This window comes from Alligator sinensis, unplaced genomic scaffold (genome assembly GCF_000455745.1).
Source record: "Alligator sinensis unplaced genomic scaffold, ASM45574v1 scaffold379_1, whole genome shotgun sequence".
Lineage (NCBI taxonomy): Eukaryota > Metazoa > Chordata > Crocodylia > Alligatoridae > Alligator > Alligator sinensis.
Window position 1 is genome coordinate 2,448,358 of NW_005842001.1, and position 16,030 is coordinate 2,464,387.

The 16,030-nt window shown below is 42.3% G+C and overlaps 1 protein-coding gene across 11 annotated transcripts in view; it reads left to right on the forward strand.

Annotated features, from left to right (window-relative positions):
- The window catches only part of PLD1 (phospholipase D1), a 144,769-nt gene that overhangs the window by 83,248 nt on the left and 45,491 nt on the right, over positions 1–16,030 (forward strand). For 8 of the 11 annotated variants that reach the window (XM_025201771.1, XM_025201770.1, XM_025201774.1 and 5 more), the window contains 8 exons: positions 3,184–3,336; positions 4,310–4,459; positions 5,311–5,394; positions 7,592–7,673; positions 11,750–11,860; positions 13,204–13,404; positions 14,246–14,453; positions 15,541–15,654. In XM_025201771.1, the coding sequence (XP_025057556.1) occupies positions 3,184–3,336; positions 4,310–4,459; positions 5,311–5,394; positions 7,592–7,673; positions 11,750–11,860; positions 13,204–13,404; positions 14,246–14,453; positions 15,541–15,654 (1,103 nt within the window). The remainder of the gene's footprint in view (positions 1–3,183; positions 3,337–4,309; positions 4,460–5,310; positions 5,395–7,591; positions 7,674–11,749; positions 11,861–13,203; positions 13,405–14,245; positions 14,454–15,540; positions 15,655–16,030) is intronic. The other 3 variants (XM_025201773.1, XM_006021723.3, XM_025201772.1) reach the window with 2 other exon arrangements.

Here is a 16,030-nt window from a genome sequence, read left to right on the forward strand (position 1 = left end):
TGTTTGAAAAATTAGCCAGTGAGCAGAATCTAGTCTTATGGGCTAACCAGAGGTGGTACTCTCCAGTTTGTTACTGAATGGGAGATGATAAGCAGGTGTGGTTATATTGTGGAGAGCATGCAAAAGGAAAATATTTAACTTCAAATGACTCATTTTGAAATGGCAGATCTGGGAGTGCCAGTCAATTGTAGGATGTCCATGAATCATCAACGTGATGCAGCCATGAAAAAGGCAAATGTAATCCTACATTGCATACACACATGCAAATAGTCTGGGAGAACTCTCCCAGGTTTGCTGTCCTGCTAGAGGAACTTACCCAGAGCCACATGTACAGACATCCAAGTTGTGAGGCCCTAAAGAGCAGAGAGCGTGCAGTGCTGACACTGTAGCTGTGAGAAAGTTGGCCGGGGTGGGGAGGCGGGGTTCTGTGCACAAATCTCAGTGTGCTCTGCAGGCTCCCTTAGTCTGCCTGACAGCAGATAGTAGCAAATAACAGCATAGGGCAGCCCTGATAGGCTGATCCAAATTGCCTATGGGAAGTCTGTGTTTCCCTGCAGCACAATGTGGGCATTGTGAAGGAGGCACATTCTTCTCCCTGCTGGAGCAGTGACACACTATCTCCTGAGCAGGGGAGGTGGGTGCTGGAGGATTATGTGACTATGTTTCTTCTGAGAGAAGCCACATCATGTTCAGACATTGCCTCTCCTAGGAGAAACTTTCCTAGGAGTGATTTAACCCTGGTTGTTCCCAGGTTATTTTTCTCCTGGAGTGGCCATTCTTACTCTTTTTCCCAGGAGAAACTGAATGTCTATACAAAGCCCGCATGTATCAGGAGAAGTGTTTCCAGAGAGAGGGGAAGTATTAATGTTATCACCCAATATCCTGATAAGACCTTATCTGGAATATGCAATTTACTCGCCCAGGTTCAGAAAAGGTGAACTCGGAGTAGACCAAGCAGAGAAGGCCAGGGGCATAGAGAGCCAGTCTTCACCCAACAAAGTGACAGCTGAACAGGGATCTGATTACTATGCATGAAGATGTCAGGAGGGCGAGCACCAAGGAGTTAATGTAGAACTATGTATCTTAAAGGACAAGACTGAGACAAGAATAAGTGGGTAGAAACTGTCCATAAACACATTTAGGATGGAAATCAAGAGAGGGTTTCTAACTATCAGAGCAGTGAGGGTCTGGAATGGCCTTCTGGAAGAACCAGTGGGAGCAAAGAAAATTCAAATTACTTTTAAGATGGAGCTTGATCAGTTTTAGAGTTATGTGGTTTTCTCAGCTAGCCAGGAGACTGGGCTCAGTGAATCAGGAAATTCTTCCAGTCCCAGTTTCTAGTGTTTCTAGGGTGCAGACAGATGTGCAGCTCCCAGCTGTAACTCAGACCATGTTCTTCAAAGTGCTCCGAGTTACAGCATTACCCCGGACCAAACAGAAGTTCACTGTTGGTTCCAGGGGAGAGGGGAATCTAGCTGTGGGCAATGGCTTCAGCTCTCTGCCAGTGCTCACTGTTTTCAGAATGGGAGAGGAAGGAAAGGCAGCATAGGGAGGTTGTTTTGGGGGTTTCCCAGCTGGTGCTGAAGGGTGGGATAGGTGAATTGGACCCCCCCACCCTGGGGGGGGGGCCTCCCTTACACCTGTCCCACACTCCAGGGTGGAGGTTAAAACCCCCCCTGAATTAACTCCTTCCACTTCCTTTCGCCCCCTCCCATTATGAAAACAGCAAGAGGCTGGGAGCTCTGCAGACACAAGTTGCAGAAGATGATACATTTTAAAATTGTTTTTATCTGATACCTCATGCAATGAGGAGTCAGATTTTGGCCATTTTTGAAGCTGTCTGCAGCTGTGCACTTGTGTTTGGTCATAGCTAAAGACTGCTTTCTGTGGCCAGATTGGGTGAACGTTGTCACTTTTGTCAGCAGCCTATATTGATGCAATAATGCAGGGGACTATGGCCATGTTTTTTTAGGAGAAAGGAGGCATATTATAGGAGGTAGGAGAGAATGAGAGAGTGAGAAAAAAAAGTAGGCATGTCAAACAGGGTAAAATAATTTAAAACTGAAAGGGAAAAGTTTCTTTCCAGAGTAGCTAAGGGCTGAAGTTCTCACACAACCTACTAGTCATTTATCACCTGTGTTTCAAATGTAATGCTTGTTGCTTGCCAGTGAAAACTTTCCAAAATGTCCTTTTGGAAAACACTAATAGAATTAAATGAATCTGCTTTTATACACATTAAAGATTCAGTTTAGACCGTTGCTCCTACATGCCTGCAGATATTGCAGGGTATTAACATAATATTTTAAGAGGAAGGAAGTCTTTGCTCTGCCTTATCTATTATTCATCCACTTATCTGGAAGTCCTCAGTGGTCAGCACATACATTCTCATTTATTTTATTAGATTCTAAAGCTTAAATTTTAAAAGGCTTTAATCAGAAGTTGTCATAGAGAATCTGACTTTAATTCAAATGATGCGTCTTTTTCTTGGATTTGGATGTTCATATCATCATTGTCCAAATGCCTAAAAGGAGCATTCCTGTTTTTCTGCCTGTCATAGATGCTTCTTGGGCTCTTATTACTGCAGTAATTGAACCTCGCCATGTTTAATGCATTTAACCTAATACCATGCCTCTGAGGTAGGATGGTGCTATTGCTCCATCCTACAGATGGGAACCTGAGGCACTGAGAAAGTGACTTACATTGAATTACACATCATGTCTTTGGCACAGCAGGAAATCGAATACAGATTTCCAAAGTGCCAAATTAGTGCCCAAATCATTGGAACTTCCTTCCTCTCACTTAAAGAAGGCTGGTGGTGTGAGTCTCCAGATGAAGGATTTTGCATACTACCTGCTGCTGGAATCACTGACCTTGAGGCTGATTCTTCCTTTGCTTTCATTTATTTTACAGTGGTGCAACTCCGCTGTCTTCGGTGGAGTTGCTCAGGTTTTTAAGTTGGGATACGAATAAGGCTCCTGACTTCTCAACAATCTTCCGAACACAACTGGGGTTAAACAGCTTCACCTTATAGGTTACCTTCTGTCTCTTACCTATTTCAGGCCCTAGTGAATTGTTTAGGGTTCCCCTGCAGAGAGCACTGCTTGCGTTGTCTTATTTGATAGCTAATGCTTTTGAAGAATGACCGGAGTGAAACTGGGGCAAATGTGTTCTCTCCCTCTGTAGGTGGTTAGTTGTGAAGGACTCTTTCCTCCTGTACATGAAGCCAGATTCTGGAGCCATTGCTTTTGTCCTCCTGGTAGATAAAGAATTCAAAATTAAGATTGGTAAGAAAGAGACTGAAACTAAATATGGATTGCAGATTGACAACCTCTCTAGGTGAGATGTGTGAATGTTAAGACTGTTTTTCTAATTTTTAACTTTAAAACTTAGATTTGTTTGAGCAAAAGAGCCACTTTCCTTCTACCCAGGGGATGTTAGGAATTCACTCTTTTCGTAGCAAATGAGCAGAAGCCAGCTAGGGTCTTCCTTCAGGATCCTACTCCTTCATATCAGGTAGAGTCACCAGAGGAGCCTGGACACCCTGTTGTGGGGGGAGAAGACACTGGCTCAGGGGAGCAGATCCTCCGCTGATGAGAATGAAGTGAAGCTAGTGGAGCTCTGACCCTTTCCACCAGCTGAGTCTTTGCAGCACTGAGTTGGAAAACCACTATTTGGGAGTTCTTTTAAATGTTTTAATTCAATGTTTTTAAGTACAGCCACTGCCATACACTCCTTACAGAGTTCTCATGACTGGAGGGCATGGTGCATATTAACTTACACAGTGCTTTTTTATAGTAATTTGTTCCAGTAATTCCCCCCCACCGCCTTTCTGTTCTTTTATAATGCAAAAGGGAACATGTTGCTTTAAGCCACATACAGAATTACACAACAAAAGACATGCCAGTTAGAATAGAGTATAGGAGGGTTATGCTTTACTGTGACATGTTAGAACAGAAAATACATTTTTTGTATTAAAAGTCTAGCATTTGTGCTGCCAGGTTCTGCTCCAAGTTACACTGGTGCTCTTCCATTTAAATCGGAGGCATGCACCAGTACGAGGAGGGGGCTGATCTAGGATACACAGTATGTGCAATAAAGATCTATTATATTTACAGATTGTCAGTCATCACTGTATTTAGGAGCTGAAATGTTTTTTACAAAAGACAACATCCCATAGACTCCAGAGCTGGCTACTCTTCACATTTGATTAGATGTTATTGATCTTGAATTCATATATTATCATTTTCTAACGATGCTAACAAAATGTATGCAATGTATTCATTCATCCCATGCTTTGGTTATTTTCCAGATCATTGATTTTGAAGTGTAACAGCTATAGACATGCCCGATGGTGGGGACAGGGAATAGAGGAATTCATCCAGAAAAATGGCCAAAACTTTCTGAAAGATCACAGATTTGGGTCTTATGCAGCTGTGCGAGAGAAAACTTTGGCAAAGTGGTAAGCTTTAATAGAAACAGGCACTTGGCCTTATTGATCTATCATTGAAGCCTAAATAATATAGGTGTTTTAATTCACTGACAATAGATAGCGTTGATTTCTATAGAAGTATCAGAGCCTTTTTGCCTAATCTGCATAAATTTGCATTGTGGCCAGAATTTTTAGGAGTTTTGACCCACATCTCGGATATTGCTTTAAGAATAAAAATGATGTCTTGATGCACATGTAAGTCATATTTGTCTGATTCTAGATGAAGGATAGAAACTGCTCCTTAATTTAGAAGTTGCTGATACCACTTGTTACTTTGACTGTGGGTTTCAAGCAAAATGTTCAAATGCACATAAAAGCTTAGGCCCTGAGGGTGTAAGTGTTAGGCTCCTAAGTGAATTCAGTGCTGTTGAACACTTCAACCTTCAAACCTTCAAGCAGTTCGGCTGACTCGGGCATGTGCTGCTGCCTCCTGTCTTGCATGCTCACACGAAGTGGCATAGTCCCTGAAATAACAGAAGTAAACATTACACGCAGCATCAGTGGCTGCCTCTGTGCCAAAACCTTGTATGGCCCAAAATGAACAATTCAGTGTCATCTCTTTCAAAATTCAAAATGAGCTCAGACATTAAAAAAAAAATAAAACAGGATGAGAGAGACTTAGCTGCAGAACATTATTATATCATACTGGGTTCATGACAGTTGTAAGTGATGTCAAGCTTTCCTCATGTGTTGGCCTGGTGCGTGAACTTTAAAGCTGATTTTGCTTTGGGGAGAGAACTCAAAGAACTTTTTCACTTTCAGTTTAGAAGGTTGAGAGTTCTCCATCTGTGACTTCTCCAAATGCTGTGTTTGCTTTACAGGTATGTAAATGCAAAGTGGTACTTTGAAGATGTTGCTAATGCAATGGAGGCAGCTAAAGAAGAAATTTTCATCACAGATTGGTGGTTTGTATTTCTTTCTTTTGGCTTCTTACCAGGCATCTCTGTTAGAACGTGCAAGACAATGCCACAGTGTTCAAAGTTCCACAGTGTATGGAAGCTAGCTGTACAGCCAGATGGTTTGGCAGCACATCTAAGAGTCTCACAGGGAGGGTTTTCATTCAGAGGTCTTTTTAGAACACTTAGCCCCAAAGATGCATGCTTCAAATCATCAGTTTTGGTGTCTCCTAAGAAATAACCTTGAAGAACTGTATCATGCATTGAAGCACCACCTAGTTTGAAAGCAGTATGTATTGCACTGCCACAATGGAGCATACAAGTCCATACAGCAAGGGAGTATCATCTCAAAGGGGCAGGATATCTCCTAATGCATTGTCCATCCTGAAGGCATTGAACCATACAACTCACACCCTGCAAAGCCCACACCCTACCTTCTCCTCACCCTCATGGGGAACCAGATGCACCTGAGGGGAGTGATTCACAGAAGCATTTATGCTCAGCTCCTGTGGGGCCAGACAACGGAGGAACAAGTTCCTTATGTCCTCCCCCACACTGCTTGCGTGTCTAAGAGGTAGGTGAGATTCAGCACTAAGCTATTAATTGAGCAGGTATTGTTCTTTGCTCTGCCAAGCTTACTGCTGGAGCCCATGTTCTGGACTTGCCTAGTTCTCACAAAAGAGTTGCCTGACCTACCTCCAGATGCTATATCTTGCCATGGATTTAGTTTAAGCAGGATATAGTTTAAGCAGGAAAATAAGCAGGATGTGTCTGGCACCACAGACAAAATCAGGAAGGGTGTGTACAAAAGTGCTCCATGCACATTTTACAGTGCTATAATTTAGAGCATTTTTTATAGCACTATAAAGTTATAGCTCTCTTAAACATGACAGAAGTGCAGCATTTGGTTCGGGGACCTCTGAGGCTCCCTGCACTTTCCAGGCTAGGAGGCTGGGGCTTCTCCACTGGTCAGAAATTTGACCAGTGTACACCAGTTATTTAAAGTGCTGTAGACTGCTAACGTGCTGTAAAATACAGTGCTTTAAATTTAATACCTCATTTTACAAGGGTTAATGTAAAGCATTCTACCCAGTTTTAAGTGCTGTAAAGCCATGCACTTATATTAAATTACAGCAATAAAGTGCTTCTAGTGACAAAGAAGCTACTTCTGTACTCACCCAAAGTTTGCTTTTAAGTGTTGCATGACCTTGGGAAAGTTACTTAATGCCTCTGCATTTCATCTGTAAAATGGGCCCATTAGTATTCATCTACCTTTCAGGAGTAAGAGAGACTTAATTCAGGAATCTCTGTAAAGCTCTTGGAGGTTCTTTGGTGGAAAGACCTGTAGAAAAGCCAGGTATTACATCAACCCTCACTAAGATGAACCTGCACCCTAAAAGAATCATAAATAAACTGTTATTGCATGTGTAATATCAGATAATGATGTAGAGATATGATTTATCTCCTAGCTAAAAACTTTATATAAGGCAGCATTGAGTTCTCCATATGTCTTGGAATTGCAAAGCTTACACAAAAGTTATGAAAGCTCAAAAAGAAATCCCTCTATCATAAGTATGTTTTCAGGTTATAGTAGTTCGCTATAGTCAAACCCAAGTTATTAGGCTTGATACAGAAGAAAGTAGGTGATATATGGTTGCCTTGCTATATGGGCAATCAGACCGTGGATGACCTAATATCATCCATTCTGCCCTGTGAATCCATGATTGCTGCTTTTTGTGTAGCTAGCAAGCAACATTCAGCACAGGTCTTATAATCTTCAGATAGTTCAGGTGCCAAGTGAACCAAAATCCTTAGGGGTTGTCTTTTAATCTCCATATCACTTTCAGCAATATCAGTGGTACAATATTCTGTATTAGTACAAGAACTTACTGTTTCAAGTATGAAGTCCAAGCTTCTCCACTTTGTGTCATGGCTCAAGTTTGCCCCCCTGATGTTGCATGCAATGTCCCACTGGCTGCTCCATCCATGCTATGTATGGGGCATGTCACCTGCTTGGCACCTTTGTTAAAAATCAAAGAATAAGAGTGCATGGAAAAAAGGAATCATTCTGGGAGACTGGAATTCACTCCTCACCTCCTGCATAAACTCATTTAGTTTTTCTTTCATTATTGGAGTTGATTATTAGACCTGAAATATTGTTAACCCAGCACATGATGGGCTTTATTTTTCCTCTTAACTTTTTTAGGCTGAGCCCAGAAATCTTTATGAAACGACCTGTGGTAGAAGGAAATCGCTGGAGACTAGACTGCATTTTGAAGCGGAAAGCAGTAAGCGGACTGTGCCTTCTCTCTGGTTCTCATCCCCATTTTTCAAAGTAGAAGATAATTAGGGTGGAGCAGCAAGCCTCAACTTTTCCTCTTTTTCCTATTCCCCCAGCAACAGAGCAAAGCTGTAGGGTTGCGGGGCAAGGTGTGGGGAGCATAGGGCCTGCCATCAGGTTTGCAGAAGCAGCAGCAGCAAGAATGAGAAACTTGGAGCTCTGGGTTGGGGCCAGCAATCACCCACTGAGTGACCTTCAGCTCTTCACCTTATCCTGCCAGCACTTGCCAAGAGATGGGTTGTATTCCCTGCTTTCTTCAGCTGTCTCCGCCTCCAGCTGAGGCATTTCAGGAAGGCCAGCGGACAGAGCACTGATACCACTTTTCAGACTCCCAAACTAGAGCCCCATTTCTGAGACAGGAGCTGTTTCTTCTTTCCCATGAATGCTCTGTAGCTGGTTCTTCCTGTTCACCACCCCTGCTCCATCCTTAAAAACTGTTCATGATTTAGAGACATTGAACCATACTGCTCTCTAGTCACTGGAGTTACATATGGGCTGCCTTTGGCCAATGGTGCATACCATTTCCTGGGGGTAATGATATGGTGTCAGTGCCCTTCCATTCACATTATTGCCTTAAATTATGATACATGCAGCTACTTCCAAAACAGAGCATTATTAAATTGCTAATGGTGCTATCAATCTTCCAAGGAGATAAAGATCTCATTACCAGAATTATTCAGGAGTATCCATAAATTATTTCTAAGTCAGAGGGGTCCATTTATATTATTGGCATATGCTAAGCATGTTCTTTTTCTGGTTTGTACTTAAACATTTTAAATACACACACAAGGTCAGTGAGCAGCTGAGCATGGAATTTCCCCCCAAAAAGTGAGGAAGTGTTTGTCTACACAAGATTTTCTATTTTAGCATTTCCCAATCCAGCCCCACCTATGTCCTGCTCAGAGCAGTTTTAGATGGAAGCCCTTGACTGGCCCTTCGTTCCTCATTTATCCTATTTTATACCTAATTATGACTCTGCTTATGAGAAGATGTTAGCTGTGAGGAGGAGGAGCTCCTGACGTGCTGTTCCATACTGTGGAAAATTTGGGGAGGAGCAGGATGTTAAAGTAAGGTCATTAAAGTGAACAGCCTTTTTAAAAATAATTTGGTGATCTGTGCAGAACACCATCAAGTGAAAACTTGTTAATTTGATTTGGATGGGGATGTGTGACTTGCAGACAGTGTAGTAATCGGCATGACTCAGAGTCTTAACTGACTCAGAGGGGGCAAATGCTTGTGTCAAGGGCCACAATAAAATGCAGGTCTCTGGTAGTTCTGCATACAGGGGTGGATCCAGTAATGCACCTGCACCACACTTTTTGACTGGGAGCCTCTGGGGACAGTTTTTAAAGTCCTCAAATAGGCAAGACGCATCCCCTGTCCTCTTCCCACCTTCCCTACCTGCTGCTGCTGCTGCTTTCCCTGCTGTTGAGCAGGTGAGGAAACTTCAGAACTGCTCCTGCCCTCTCCAGCCAGGCTGCACAGTAGCTTGGCTCAGCTGGGGCAGCGGCAGACACGGTGGTGATGGGTTGGGACCAGGCAGGTCAAGGGAACCTACCCATCGCCACTGTCATGGTCCCAGCTGAGCCCAGCCCCTTCACAGCCCTGCTGGAGCGGGCAGGAACAGTTCTGGGAGAGCAGGGGAAGGGTAGGGGAGAGGACGTAGCCCTGAGCATGGAGGGGAGCAGAGGAGAGGATTTTTAGATGCTTTGAGGACTTTAAAATGTCCCCAGAGGTTCCCACAGCACAGGTGGTGGAGAGGAGGCTGGGAGCCAGGGTACAGCCCTCCCTGCAGACACAAAGTGACTGCTCTCGCTTCCCCTTTTGCTGAATCCTGGATCTTCCCCTGTTTGCTTAGTTAAGACTTTACTATTTGATTTCTCTCTCTCATTCTCATTCACACTCTATGTCTGTCTTTCCATCCCTGTCTCTCATTGTTTCCTTGCCTGAAGCATTTATATAACTGCTGCTGACGTGGCCTGTACTTTAGTGCAGTTTTGAAATGTTTTTGTCTCTGAAAAAGCTGGACAAAAAAAGGCAATGATTTCCCCTTCTTCTGGACTGTGTTTTCCACAGTTTTGCATTGCTTCAGCCAGTGAAAATACTGGTTTGTGGTTTTCTGCATTACAGGATGTTAGTAGTGACTCAGTGGAAAGGCATGGCCACTGAAAACTGCAGTATAGAGTGCAGTCATGTAGGAAACGGCTAGAAACCTTGGTGGAAGGCTTTGACACTCCATACGTCCAGAATAGCCCTTTCAGTAACTGTTGCCTTGCCCCATCCAAAAATACATAAAAAATATTTTTTTCTGAACAATTTATTAACAACCATTGTCTTGCTTTGTGGTAGATAAAGCATATTCACAAGGATTTGCCCACTGCAAGTGTTTATTCTTTGTTTACCATATCAACGCAGACTTTCCTGTGGCTGTAAATGCCAGCTATGAGCTAAGAATGGTTCATGGTACGTCCATGGAAATATTTGCCTGCTCTCTCATTTGGAGCCTATCGATAAATTGTTGGCTCAGTGGGCCCAGCATGCAGTCTTAGCAAAGCTATACTTTGATGTGCATACTTCGCTTCTCCAGACTCCCCTTGGCCAGCGTATTGGGGTGCACAAAATGGTCCACAGTTTGGAGATCGTTTACATGTTAGTAGAAGCTTTCTACAAATGGAAGTTTAATTAATCTTCAATTAAATGTAGAAGGGCAAGTATCTTTGTTTTTGAAATCACCATAAGTTTACTAAAGGCAGTGGGGCTATGCTGGTTTTCAGTAGCTGAGGGTCTCCCCATTATCTGTGACCAAACTCTGCCAAGGCTTGATCAACACTTAAGTTTTGCCAGAACACTGACATAGCTACTCCCTGAGAAACCCTATGATGGATGCCGTTATACTGACCAAAGGTCTTTTTGTTTCATTTGTTCTTTTGTTTCATTTAATTTTTGAGTCCAGGAACCGGTTTAAGATGTCCTCGCAAAGGAACCCCTTTTGTTGGTATTAGCTAAATAATGCCTCTACTAGGGGAGAGGCGTTTCTTCTTATCAGGGTAGCTGTAACCCTTTTACATGTAGATAGTCCCTAAAAGAAAAATACAACCCAGTGCAGCAGAGATGTTAGTAAACACGTGCAGTTCAGGTATTACTGGCTGTGAATCAGGTTACCAGAACTGGGCCTCAAAATGGCAAGTTAAATTCATGTATTGTAATATTTTTCCAACAGGACATGTTCTGAAACACATCTGCAATTTTTTTTCAAAGCTTTAAATGAATGCTATCAACCTGAAATCCAATCACGTAAATAGAAATCAGTTAAAAGTAGTTTTAAGTATTACTCCTTCCCTGGTTCCCCTCGCCAGTGTCTGGATTTGCAATTGCTTGCTGCCATTTTTTGGACCTCTCGCAGCATTGTATAGTGGCACCTCTCAATCCATCACAGCATCACACAGGGAAGTTCAGCTGGAAAACTATTGTGTTAGCGCAGAGAGGAGAGGGAAGGTCATATTTTCTGCTGTATTGGGCATGAAGAAGTTAAGGTTCTGTCTCACTATTTTCACTCAGATAATCCCTGCAAAAGAAAGGTATCATAGAGCAACTCCTCAAAGGTTTTCATTCATAATCCTACAAAATTAGGCAAGGGAAGTTAGCTTTCAGGCATTGTGGCCCAGAAGGCTGATAAAGAGATTAGCCAGCTACAGAGATAGTCTGCAATATATCAGTACAGAAAATCTCTCCAAACTGCACACAAGGAATCACGTTAGAGCCCAGTTCCATAAAGTGCCAGGTGCCTCCATCCATGTTAATGGGAGTTGAGGTATTTTAGCAAATTAGGTCTTTGGATCTGGAAGCTTCTAATCAGGAACCGACCTCCTGGATGTGCAATCTCAACCTGAGCTTTCCCTGCAAGAGCACCATGCTTACTCCACCTCACCCTACTCTTCAGCTGAAGCCAGAAGCCTAAGGATGTCCTTGCTGGAGGATAGGGATTTCCATTTAAACGGACATTTATCCTTTGTTTCCTGACAGCAACAAGGAGTGAAAATTTTTGTTATGCTCTACAAAGAGGTGGAACTTGCCCTAGGAATCAACAGTGAATATAGCAAGAGGACCCTGATGCGTTTGCATCCCAACATTAAGGTACAGTGTGGCACCTTTATGTACTGCCAGTGTATTAATTGCTCTTTATACCTAACACCACTCTTTGTATTTGGGGGACAGACAAATGAAACACACTAGTGAGAAATAGTGTCAACTGCCACTATGGGAAAATGATCTTTGAAGACATATGGCCCAATTCTGTTCCCCTGATTAGGCATTTTAGTCTATTTAGGTACCTGTGATTTTGTTCCACCTAGCTCAAGTCCCTGAAAAGCTGTTGATACGAAAGGTGAATAGGTCGTCCTCCTCTACCCTGCTTTTTGTGACTCAGTCTTCAGGGTAAGATAGTGGTTGTTACAAAAGTAGATGCGTGAATGGATTTTCAGGGATTTGAGCAGGGTGAGATAGAGCAGCATTTAGGCACCTAAGCCCATTTACATACCTAATGGGTGGAATTGAATCTAACCCATATTCTTTTCTGCTTCTGCTCACCAGTAGGGGAAACCAGTACCTGACTATGGCAACTGCAATGTCCTTAAGTACTGTATAAATACCTTTAGCTTATCCCTGTCAAGTTCTGTTGTTCAAACTATCCATCTAATTTTCACAAAGCTTGTTTTATCTGTCAATTTACATTAAATGGAAAATTCACAATCCAGGGAATTTTAAGCAATCCCAGTCATGTATTTGGCTGGAACATATTTTTAATTATAAAAGTGATTCATGATGAGAATACACTACCAGGTATTGGATTCCTCATCTTTTTGCAGTCCTGTTTGAAACTTGTTCTTTTTAAATAAATATATGTAGAGAAACTATTTCTCACATTCTTTCATTTTGGAAAACAAAAAATAAAATGAGATAATTCCCCTCTCACACTGATTTGCAAAAGCCATCAACAAGCTAATGTGTAACACACATCAACTCATTATCTTCTAGGTCTGGGCTCTACTTCCAAGTTGCACTGGGGTAATTGTTGTATGCTAATGAGCGGTATAAATAACTATGCTGATGAGGCACTGGTATAACTGTTTACTAAATTAGTTGTTATACTGGTTCCAGCCCTAGCATAGGTGCAACTATCCTGGTACAGAGGTAGCTTATCTCAGTAAAATCGCCTGCTTTCATATGTGGAAACTGGTATATTGGTAAAAAAATATACACACATGTCCCTGCAAGGAGGGTAGTATTTAACTGTACCAGCGGAGTTGAAGCATTACAACTTTCTAGTGGTGACAAATCCTAAAGAAAAGATCACTTCGTATTTAACTATTGGTGGGTGTGTTTGGTTGAAAAAAAGCCCTGTGGTCGTGGCCAACATTCACATTTGTCAAAACTGTTGAGGATCTAACACCTGGGTTTTATGATTTTTCTTTTTCCAGGTGATGAGGCATCCAGACCATGTGTCATCCTCAGTGTACCTGTGGGCCCATCATGAGAAACTTGTTATCATTGACCAGTCCGTAGCGTTTATTGGTGGCATAGACTTGGCCTATGGGAGGTGGGATGACGATGAGCACAGGCTGACTGATGTTGGCAGCGTTAAGCGAATTTCAGGAACAAAGTCCACGATGAATCTAGCAGTAAGAGTGAATGCTATATATATATATCTTGCTCTTAACATTTAATGAAGGGTACACTCTAGTCTTCACAGTCAGTATACACAAGAGGGTCTATAGTTGTATCCAACATGCAAGCTGGAAAAGGGCAAGTCATTTTAATCTCTAAGCCTAGAGTTCAGAGCTGTAGCTTGGTTGTGCACAGATTACTGGTTGCAGCGTACAAAACAAGGCCCTTTTTCAGAGTCGAATCCACCAGCCACCGAAAAAAGCATACCATAGAAGACCTCATGGGAAGCAGATCTTGGTGTTTTGCTGCTAGAGAGCATGGCATGGGAGGAAGTGGGGACAGGAATGGGGGGAGTGATGTAGAAAATGCAACAACTGAGCTAGTTTTTTAAGAGTTCAACTCTCATTTAGGCACCAAAATAAGTATATTGGGTATATTTTGAGTTAAACTGGAAATTCTAGCAAGAAGCATCACAGTAGGAGCTGCCAGATGCAGAGGACTTTGGGATACCTGGCCCTTATTAGTTGCCCGAAGAGATGAGATCTTTTGAAAACCTGGCTCTAGGGAACAGAATGAGATAAGATCTTTTCTTTTTATTAAAATGGGATTAGTGTGTGAGAGCCTCTGGACAACACGCATTAAGCCAGGATAGATTTATAGGCACTTCATGGAAGAATATACTGTTCTCATTTACAGTGTTTTCTGCTGAGTGAACACTCAGTGCTCATTAAGCCACTAAGCTGCAATACAGCTGTCTGCAATACAGTGTCTGCAGAGTTTGGGTGGAATTTAATCCTGTGAAAGATTAAATGGATACTCTTCCATGCTTCACTGTCATCCTTTTGTATCTTTAAGGCTGCAGCTGAATCTACTGAAGCTTTAGCCCTAAAACCTTACACTGATTCTCCGGGAGACCGGAAAAGTCTGGATGATGCCCTGGATTCCTCACGGCTGAAAGGAATAGGAAAAGCCAGGAAGTTTGCCAGATTCAGCATTTATAGGCAGCTCCATAAACATGGCATACATCACTCTGACAGTGTGAGCAGCATCGACAGCGAGTCAAGTAAGTAGTGCCTTGCCGTTTTGCCTGCAGAGCGTGTACTCGAGGAGGGCAGAGGAGCTCTGCTTACAGGAATGAAGGAAAGTCAGCAGGTTCCCAAACTGCTAGAACAGTAACTGGGGTTAGTGAATGGGTTAATTTGTACCATGGCATAATAAGCTAGAAATGCGTTGAAATGTTTTTTGCATTTGGCTAATTAATAGTGGCCACACATTAATTAGCCACTCTTCAACTCTTCAAGTTGGCTATGTGACAGCCCCAAACTACAAATGGAAAAAAATATGATATATCATGGTCTAGTGCATGTGATGTCTAATTTGCTGTGATGTACACCATGTAATGTGCTTGTATAGTTGTCTCCACTGAAGGGGGGCATTTGGCAGTGAGGGAAAGGGGAGGGGTTCATTAGAAAAAAATTCCTCTTGAAACAGAGGAACTTCCAAATTGTGTTTGTTCTAGGAAATGGGCAGCATTTTTTACACTATTTGTGGCACCATTATCCTTGCACTAGTTTTAAATGGGTTTAGCTCAGGTGAGTTTAGTAGAGGTATTCCTGATTTACACCTGTGTCGGAGAGAAGACAGTTGGGTCCAAATTTGAGTATTTCAAAGGCATTTATTTCTGTGCGTCAGATTTAACTTTAATCCTGAAGTTACGGGGCAGTTTCAGGCTCACTCAAAACCCAGAGTTCAAGTCTTCCATTACTACAGCTGTGGAAAATGATCCTTTCGGGTAGGAACTTACATTAGGGGAGGCATTTAGGTTCTGTTATTCCCAAACCTGATTTTAAAGCTTATTTTTGCCTTTGGCAGGAATGATGTGCAGGAGTATGTTTTGCATAAGGTCACAGCCAGCTCAGATGGTGCTTTTGCAGCAGCAATTTCTGCCTATCTTTGCTCTAAAATCAAATCAAGAATTTGTTCCCTGATCATTGTACCATTTCTAATTTTCTAATTTTCTGTTCACTGAGCTTGCAATTGATTGAACCGAAGTTATTTCAAGCTGCATGTTATTTTAAACACTCTTGGGTAACCAGAGTAGTTAAAGAATTGCTTTTTTGCTGTAAGTAGAGCATTTCAACTCTCTGCAGGTTATTGCAATCCTAGTAGGAGTCAACAGAATTTAATCCAGAGTTTAAAACCCCATCTGAAAATGTTTCATCACCACACTGAGTCCAGGCAAGGGCTTGCTGAGTCTGAGAAGGGTAAGTGAATTGGAGTTGTCTAGAAGCTGTAGCTGTTAATGTATTTGCTGTCCAGTCCTGGTGAGAGTTAGGTGGGGCCCTGAGATCATTATTCTACACGCTCAATTTTTATGTTGCTTTCTGTAAGGAGAACCTAGCAGAATTGCTTTCTGCAGAGACTGCTCTTTACGAGACTCTAGGAAGCTGGAGCACAAATAAGTAATAAGTAAATAAAGCACTGCTACACCATAATTTATTACTGTTTAGAGTTAAAAAACATGAAAATACCAGCTATAGTAGGTGCCCTTGAGAAGTTAATTTGGGTTTTAGGTGATGGCTATTCCAGCTTTGTACTCTTGATGCAAAGTACAGGGAATTTCACTGGAATTGATGATGC